At 37.1% G+C, this 9,727-nt stretch overlaps 1 protein-coding gene across 1 annotated transcript in view; it reads left to right on the forward strand.

Annotated features, from left to right (window-relative positions):
* The window catches only part of LOC108361758 (uncharacterized protein KIAA1841 homolog), a gene marked incomplete at its 5' end in the record, with an annotated part of 31,681 nt that extends 24,008 nt beyond the window's left edge, over positions 1-7,673 (forward strand). Inside the window, 3 exons of the mRNA XM_017614495.1 lie at positions 6,526-6,736; positions 6,798-7,008; positions 7,068-7,673. Of these exons, the coding sequence (XP_017469984.1) occupies positions 6,526-6,736; positions 6,798-7,008; positions 7,068-7,344 (699 nt within the window). The remainder of the gene's footprint in view (positions 1-6,525; positions 6,737-6,797; positions 7,009-7,067) is intronic.
* Between the last annotated feature and the right edge of the window lie 2,054 nt (positions 7,674-9,727).

Here is a 9,727-nt window from a genome sequence, read left to right on the forward strand (position 1 = left end):
AAAAAACTTCACAGTGAAGCAAACTGAATTCCGATGCAGACCTTTACTAACAACCAAGCTGCCCTCTATTTAAGTACTTCCAACCTAGTTCGGAAATGCAAGTTACGACTAAAATATGATGGTGAACATAACGAGGTTGTTTTACTCTGGGTGTCAGGTAAAATCTGATCATTTGACCAGAGTTGGCTCAGACCAGGCATTCCTCGGCCCGCAACCAGTTTTAGCACTCCCACCTTCGGCAATCGAAGCCACCATCAGAAACTGGGTGCAGGTGGGCAAAACTCATTTTGCCTTCCATCTCACAAGGTCTATCTAATTGTTTGCCCTCAATGAGCAGACGACACTGCAGACAACTTGCTGGACTGCTGACTGGTCACTTCATGTGGCACAAGCATTTAAAAAGCATTTACCCATTTGCCTTGAAGAAGATGACACGGTGGAATACTTTTTGTGCTTCTTGCTTGCTTGGTTATTTGTCATCGATTTTCTTAAGGTCGTTCTTCTCTCTATTGTCAGTTTCTGAATTAAAAGTTTGGCGTAAAAACCTTAGTCGTTTTGATGTTTTAAGTTTTGTTTTTTTAAAAATGTGATAAATATTTTTCGCCTCACTTTAAAACTCGGAGCGATAAAAATAAAAATGATGCCATTAACATAAATAAACTATTTTACATATACTCCACGTGCAAAGTCATGAATGAGCCGAACATTTGATGAGTTTATGGTGAAGATAATGTAAATAACGCTAGCGCTCGCAGTGCTCTTAAAAAATATAACTCTTCCGAGCGAGAGTATTTTGATGTATTTACGAGCTCTATTTTTTAAAACCTACAAGTGTGTAATCACATTATTTTTATAAATAGAACACAAGAAAATATTTTATTTTTATTTTGGCCACTCTAAGTTTAGTTTTTGAATTCACCCGCAATGAAAATTTACATTGTTAGATCTAATTTTCACATTTATTTTTTTTACGAGCTTTTGGAATATTTAGAAATGTATCAGCAGGGGGTCCACCGAAACCCGTAAATTTTTGAAAGGAGTACTACGAGAAAAAAAAATTTGGAACCTCTGGTGTACATATATATTACACCGTGTGACAGTCAATTGTATACACACAAAAATTAATATACTCGTGAAACCATGGACCAAATATAGTAATAACGCTTTTTTAGTNATTTGGGAACCTCTGGTGTACATATATATTACACCGTGTGACAGTCAATTGTATACACACAAAAATCAATATACTCGTGAAACCATGGACCAAATATAGTAATAACGCTTTTTTAGTTTTTCTCTCTGACGTCCGGATTCCTTTTAAAAGGACTTCGAAACTTGAAAAATATGATTACTTCGAAAATTCCTTTAAAAAATTCAATGCAATCCAGAAAAACAGTATGGGTACCAAATTAAAGAGAAAGTTCTGTAGAATAAAAAACAGTAAATTTTTTGGTGCCTAAGGACGAAAAGGTATTGAAACTTTCCTTTTAAAATGGTATCCTTAATATCCTTGAAATTTTGCAATATTTATTTTTGAACAAATTATATGTTTAAGACTATTAACTCGACAACATCCTCTAATTTCTTCTTCTAACTTTGTCAGCTCAAAAAATAAACTTCATTAGTAGGCCATTTTCAATACCTATTCGTCCTTTTAAACCAACAATTTTTTTTTAACTATGCCGAATTTTCTCTGAAGAAGATTTTCGCTGAAGGAATGGCTACTACATGTTTTTACCAAAATTTGCAGAGAAAAAATTTTTTTTTTCGGCATAAATTGGCACTAGACAAGCTCTAAATTATGCCGTAAGGTAGAAGTATATGCGCTTTTTGGTTCCAGAGATATTGATAGTGTAATGCTTACTTCAGCTGAAGAGATGGCTACCACATGTTTTTACCAAAATTTACAGAGCACTAATAACGATTATAATATCAAACAAATGAAAACGCCTTTGTACCATCCACAAGCCANAACACTTTTTGTACCGTCTTCTGGCAGAGCAAAAGTTCTCGATGAAAAACAAACCAACATTCTCACCAGGGTGTTTGGAAAACTTATATACGTATCTCACAACACTATTACTGGCCAAACATGTATGAGTCCGTTTACTATTAAACCGAGTAATGAATATAGAGAACCAAAGCTGCTCATGTCTAAAAATCGTAACCAATGGATGTTCGTAGCCATCAACTGTTACTCGCGATATGTCTGGGCGCAGCCCGTGAAATCCATACGCCATATCCGTAGTCAATTCTCTTCGACATATATTCACTGTGAATGGCTGTTCCGAACTCATTATACCAGAAAATGGTACTCAATTCATCAGTCAAACTTTCGCAAAGCTTTACGCCGATTATAATATCAAACAAATGAAAACGCCTTTGTACCATCCACAAGCCAATCAGGTAGAGGTGACAAAGAAAAGCACTAAACTTGGATTACGTGCTCACATGGCTGATCTTCTTGAACATTCCTCTTGGGAAAATCATCTGTCTCGTGTATTTCCTGATATCAATACTTCAGTGTATTCAGCCTTAGGATACACCCCATATTTTTTACACACCGGTCGTGAATATGTGAAAGATGGAAACGAATATAAATAGTTATTGGATGTAAATACATGCCATACCCAGGATGTGGAACAACGTAAAGTTTTGGCTTATAAAATTCGATACAAACAGTACGAACAATATCAACAAACCGCACAACGGCCATCGACCCGCAAAAGAGAACGCGATTTTGAGATTGGCTCGGAAGTGTACATTCCTAAACAGTCTGTGGCCGGAGAGGGTTATGCACAAAAATTTGCCCCACCAAAAATTAGAGCCTATGTCTCCCGGAAACTTGGTTCGAATTCATATGAACTGATCGGTGCTAAACACCGAGTACTTGGCAATTATTCCTTCGACTTAATCACAATACGTTAACTCGATCAGTTACACTCGCCTTATCAAGACGTTCGATGAATATGTGGCGATCCTCCATAATTCATTGATTATGCATTTATTACAAGGTACACAGCTTATTAAGTAGACAAAATCAAATTAGATATTCCATTATTTTCGAAACACATCCTTAGCGCAATCGATCTGTAAGTCCGGTAAATCTCGTATCGATAACTTTGTCCTTGCTCTAGTCAACCAGAAAGGGGTATCAGCAGGAAAATACGCAAAACCGACGCCACTTTTATACTGTGGATTTTTGCGGTCATCCTAACGTTTACGCGCTTCAAATATTCACAAGTGAACAAGGTAATCGGTACACAGTAACAGGGTTGTTTATGCATAGTGGTGAACAATAAAAATCCACACCCGTTTTCGATTCACATTGACTCTCAATTGCAATTTCAGAACCCTGGTACTACCGTCGTATGTGAACGTTGGCTAACAAGTGCAGTATCTTATGCGCCTAACCATTAAGTGGGACCACAAAGATGCGCTGCCGATATTCGCGCACGAGGTTGTCGCAAAAGCGCAACATCCCCCACTGGCCTTGCTACCCAAGGGCTCAGATGGTCCATACTTGTCGGCAGGCGAATGGGTTTTTTGTCGGATGCATGAGGTAGAAAAGTCTTCGATCCTCGATGTATATGCACCCCCATTCGAGGCACAAACGACTGGCTGTGAAATTCGCGTTCTGTTTGCCCAGTGGCATGACGATCCTACATACCGTGTCTCAATCGGGTATCTACGTGTCAGTGCTCCTGACCAAATCGGTTTCAGCGACTTCACTGGCCTAAGGTGTACCACGCAACATGCTGAACAACACCGCTTTTATTGTCGGTTTTCGTACACCATACTGCCCATTTCACTACGAGGCAACTTTACGGGTATACAATGGTGTCGACCGGGACATCGCATTCCGATTGGTATGCTACCATAGAACGGGTAGCACGGTACGGTGCGAGGACCGTTTATCCCCAAAGGGGGAAGTCCGTGGGAAAATGAAGACGGTAGTCGTACAAACCAAACCGAAGCAAAGCGGGGGTCTGGTGCAACTCCGAAATCCGAGACCACCGCCCCACCAGTTGCCCCCTCGCCCGGGGAATCCGAGAGACAAACTCAGACCGAACCCAACACACCAGTGGTCGCAGCGGACCCAACCATGTTGATCCTCTTGATCGACCCAAGTGGGCATGCATGCGAGGAATCTGTTGAAATCATACCAACAACAATTACACCACATTGGCCGGAGCATTCGAACTCCAACCACAGGGCCGTCTACGTTGTCCACAACATCAATTCTAACTCAACCACCTCACTCCCAGTGCGATTCATCCGCACCATCTGCCACGGCGTAGTCGTACACTCCATACCTTCACCGAACCCATCCCGATAGCACCAGCTGTAGTGCCGGGGAGCCCGTCTATGGCTCGTAGCGGAGATGTTTTACGCCAAACCGGTCTGTCGTCGGTTTCTAAGGCAGAATTCGTCGGTCGGACTCGGCGATCGGTGCCAACAAGCACATGAGAACGAAAAAAAAGAAAACAAACACCAAAAAAAAAGGTTGAAATATTAAAATGATAATTCTGTAAGAAGTAAAATGAACTAATGAATAAAATAATTAAGTTTAGTTTTGTATATCCAAGGTTGAAGAGCGTCATCTTTCTCGGTACATTGCTAGTAATTCGATAAAAAAAAAAACAAGAAAAGATTCATAACCAAATCATTTATCAATGTTCTTTCGTCTACATTAGCTTATTTAGTGCGGAAAATAGCAAAGACCATAGGCGACCTGAATGAGTCAGGGTGATGAAGATCATATAAACCGATTTCGATGGAGGTCTAACGTCAATCAAACCACAGCCCGTGAATCGCATTCGAACCACCATTCTCATATCCCTACTAAACGCGCCATATTATTTTTGTTAACGTGTCGCTGAAGTTGGGAGGGGAATAATTATCCCTGTTAAACCATTTTATTTGACTAAATAGGTGTGTTAAAAAGTTATTATTTGCGTTTGCATATCATAATCAAATTTGTCGGCCGCTGAGGTGTAGTGGTAAGCACTGCGTGTTTCCACTCCGCTGCCACAACAGTTTTTTTGGGACAGTTTTACCAGTTTTCAGTTCGGGGTGGTCTTCACAAAACTGCAGCTGCTCTTGTGTGGTGCGTTCATGTTTTCCAGGCGTGGAATACACGAATTCATAATAAAATTAAATTAATTTTCCTATTATAATATAACTCAATTTTCCGGCGTTTCGTAATCCATTGCTGCGGTGTATTTTATTTCAAAGAAATCCCCGTCTGTTGCAGTGGCGGTCAAAAAGCTGTTTCACTTTAAAGAAACTTTCACCGCAATTGGCAAATAAAACGAGCTTTCGCTTGTCATAATTGACTGTGCATACCTATGACAACAGCTGATGACACGATAATGACAATTGAACTGACAATTGACGACTGTGACAATATGCGAATAGGGCTGTTAATGGCCAGTATGCAGCTCTCAAGAGAACCGTCAAGAGAAAAATTGTCATTATTTCGTGTGTGTGTAAAATTTTTGACTCACTCTTTCACAAGAAATAATGAAACGGGCATATTTTTCTGTTGCAATCATGGGTTGCCTTGTGCTCTTTTTTTACAAAAAAAACTTTAGAAAACCGTAGTAGAAAGCGTAGCAAATTTCTTAAGAACTGCGTACTGCCTTAAAGAAATTTTACTCAAGAACTTTTCTTAGCCATTTCTTGTACGCCATTTTATATGGAGCTTTCGCTTTTCTTGAGAGCTGCCTACTAGCCTTAAAGTATGCATGACAGTAAGAATGAAAATTCCAAAGATTGATTAAGCGTATTATTGTATTCATTATAAAATCAACTGAATTTAAAATTAAAAGATGAAAATAAAATTATAGTTTAAAAAACTTAAAACTCGATTTTATTACAATGTGAACTAAAAAGTAAAAAAATAATTTGTAATAAAAGCGAGTTTTTAGTTTTTTAAACTGTCTTATTTAAACTGCACTGAGCACGAAAGTACAGACATTTCTCTGAAAAGGTTTCTTCTAAGTATTGCTTTGGCCTTTTCTTCGACTTCAGGTTAGTAAGTAATCAAGTAAAATTTATAATAAAGTTCCTTATACCTGTGTGTTTTTACAACCACATAGCATTTACACTTTTTTTTTGTTGTACATGTCTTGTTACCATCAGTGTATTTCTTTGCCATATTGGGTGCCCCTAATATCTGGCCGATCTAATCCCGGGTCTACAGGGCCTTAGGGCAAACCCGCTACTGATTTAACATTCGGAGGCGTGTATAACTGTAGCTACCTCCATTAGTGTAACAACATCAACACGCACGCCACAAAATGGAAGAGAAGCGCGGCCGAACACTTAGGAAAAGTGAACGCAGAGCAGAAAGAAAAAGATCTATTACAGTAAAAGCCTTAGCTCCATTTGACACTATTTTTAAAACTAGTTGCATAACGTAATGACGACCATTCAAATCATGATCAACAACCTGCTTATATGCATTATATAAAAACTTATCAGAAACATTGTACTACATGTACCTACTTGTATAATTAGGGCTGCCATTTTCGGGAGCACAGTGTTCTTGCCGAAACTGAACGAGAACGTCAAATATTGCAAATAATCCAAGTTGTGTCTGAAGATTGGCTACTTTGCGATCCTCCAGTTGAGAATATCCCAATGGAGAATAACAAGCCGTTTTGGACCAATTTACCCCTTTCTCCACAACAAAGCAGGCAAGGACTACTGCCTAGTCTGAATGCAGACGGTAAAACCCCATAAGCAGTTTGAAATAAATGCAAACATATTTATTAGTATTTCTTTTACAGAAGCAGCTAAAAATTATCGACGGTCCATCCAAGATAAAGCGGCCCTTATTGACGAATCCTGCAGTGAAGGTAGTGGTACCGATTCACCGGACAATAAAGAAGTTAATTCAAAAATTAACAGAATTTATTGTGGATCCGATTTTAGTAGCGATGGTTGCGAATCGGAGCAAACCGACTTAGATATTCTGCGTGTAAAAAAATTAAAAAAAAGGTAAGCCTTAATACAGACTTACATACATATAATATTTTTGTTATCACAAATTTGTCTAGATATAACCCCAACTATGGTCGATATTGGTGCGGAGAAGTTTCTGCACGAAGTAATCAAGACCACCAACGAGAATATGAAGAAAAAGCCATGAAACATGTTGTTCTAAAAATTAATAAAAATATTGGAGTGGAGCAAAGTTTGCTTCCAAATAACCCTACCGGAGGTTGCTACTTACGACTGGAGGCAGAATGGAAGGACCAGTTAAGGCATAGAAGTATTTCTAACTCCACAAATGGTTTCTCAATTTCTGGGGTCGGGAAATCAAAGTATAAATAACACTGTAAAATGACCTTTTTCATTTAAGAAATGTTTTTAATATCTTACGTTAAACCATTTACAGCTGATCTTTACCAGGACTGTGTATTTAACAATAGAGTTTTTATAACAATTATCAATTAACCGTAAACTTATTACCATAATTTGCACTTCTTATATTCATTTATGCTTCTACCAAAACTAAATACTATACTGTCATTTGTGAATGGGAAATAATATCAAAATCTGAGTTTTTTGCCTCAATATCCATAAAATTTTACTGACGGAAGCAAATACGTTAAGGTAGATAGAATTCCTACTTTTCGGACTTCTATTAATTTCGATATGGTCTTAATCATGATACGAAAAAGAAGGTAGTTTCATTTAATGACATTCGTTGTTGTTGCTAACCATTTGACTTTTAATAAAATTATGACATTTCATCAAATTCATGCAACCTGATTACTAGAAGAAATATCTTTTTTTAAGTAGAAAATTTTATCAGCACTTTTAAAGATGTGGAATATGATGAACTAGAAAATTATGCCGGCTAAATGATTTCGAAAATGGGGTTGGCGACTAGGTTTCAGAACGCATGAAGTAAGTGTAACTGCAAAACCGCGTAACTGACATTTTTTGCCAAAAATTGGATTTACTCACACGAGCTCTTGGCTCAAGCCTTATCCATTCGTCCTGAAATGCGATTTCTTTGTAAAAAAGAGAACCATTTTGAAATGTGAGTGTTTTTACTCTCTTCAAAATAATTTATGCAGGCTCACATACGCCGTTGTGCATTTTGTTGATACACGGTTTTGTACTTTCAACGACGATCTGTTAGTTATTTATCGGAGGGCGGTCTGTTCAAGCTGACTTCAGGAGTTTTGCATAAATTAAAAAATTGTGAAATTTAGTGATGCTAAAAGCCTAATTTTTTGCAAAATCTGATGAGAAATTTAAAAGCAAATTTGAACCTAAATATAAAAAGGTTTTATTTGGGAACAACATTCTTTAGAACTCGATTTTTAAATCGCAAGATTGCATTAAAAAAAACTGAAAAATGCGCGCGTGGTTTTTATTACAAAATGAAAAGAACAATTACGATAAAGTCTCCTTTAACAGTACCAAGCAGGGACGTGAACCGGATGAAAAGTTTGGTCGGTTCGGTTCAGCGGTTAGAACCGTTTTTGCACTTTTGGATTGGTTCGTCAAAGCGGTTTTTTGGTCTTTGAACCGGGGTTTCGGTTCGGTTCAACGGTTCGAAAAACAAAAGAATTACGCTCAAGTTTAAGTGTCAAGTGTCAAGTAGAACAACGCGCTAGGTTAAGGGTCAAGTGTCTGTCAAATGAGATGGGTTGCCTTTACATTTGATATTGTCGCATGGTAAACAAACATGGTGGGTATTATCATGTTTACCAAAAAGAAAAAAGTATGTACATTTGTCTATTGAAAATTGGTTGAAACGAACCTTTCAATCTTTATAAAAAGTTAAAATTAATAGAAAATACCGGTTTGCCGGTTCAAAACCGGTTCCCGTCCCTGAACCCAGTACTGATAATGGTTTTTGGTTTGAAATGTTATTAAATTGGTATAAATATGGGAAAGAAAATACTCCGATTTATTGTTTNATGTACATTTGTCTATTGAAAATTGGTTGAAACGAACCTTTCAATCTTTATAAAAAGTTAAAATTAATAGAAAATACCGGTTTGCCGGTTCAAAACCGGTTCCCGTCCCTGAACCCAGTACTGATAATGGTTTTTGGTTTGAAATGTTATTAAATTGGTATAAATATGGGAAAGAAAATACTCCGATTTATTGTTTTAATATTACCAAAGTGGCAAGGCCGTTGATAATACTCACAATTTATGAAACTTCAAAAAATTTTATTATCCGTCAAAAGTTGTTTATTGAAACTACCTTCTTTTTTGTATCATGGTCTTAATTCCAAATGGAAATGGAAGTAAAGCCATTATGGTTTTATTGCGTTTTTGAAAATTTCAGTTTAGAAATAATAAAACAATACAATGCAACGTAAATAAACTTACAAATTAAAATGATATATAATGATAGATAATGATAAAATAAAATATATTAAATGAGGTACAACAAATCTGTTATCAAAAGTAACCCAGATTTGAATAAAAAGTAAAACGTTAGTAATATACCCATATAACTAAGATGAAAAACAAATGTGTTAGAAAAAATTAATATAACAAACGAACTGATTTTATTAATTTTTAACATAATTATGATTATACTAGCAGACCCGGCGAACTTCGTCCCGCCCAAAATTTTTATATATTTTATTGAAACTTTTTGGTCCAACATTTTCACCAACAATTCACGTTTACGATTTTCATTGGCACATTTGTCTGCTAAGATTACGGTTTGGTGGTCATTTGCC

Source organism: Rhagoletis zephyria, unplaced genomic scaffold (genome assembly GCF_001687245.7).
Source record: "Rhagoletis zephyria isolate East Lansing unplaced genomic scaffold, Rhagoletis_zephyria_1.1 Rzeph_scaffold_00839, whole genome shotgun sequence".
Classification (NCBI taxonomy): domain Eukaryota; kingdom Metazoa; phylum Arthropoda; class Insecta; order Diptera; family Tephritidae; genus Rhagoletis; species Rhagoletis zephyria.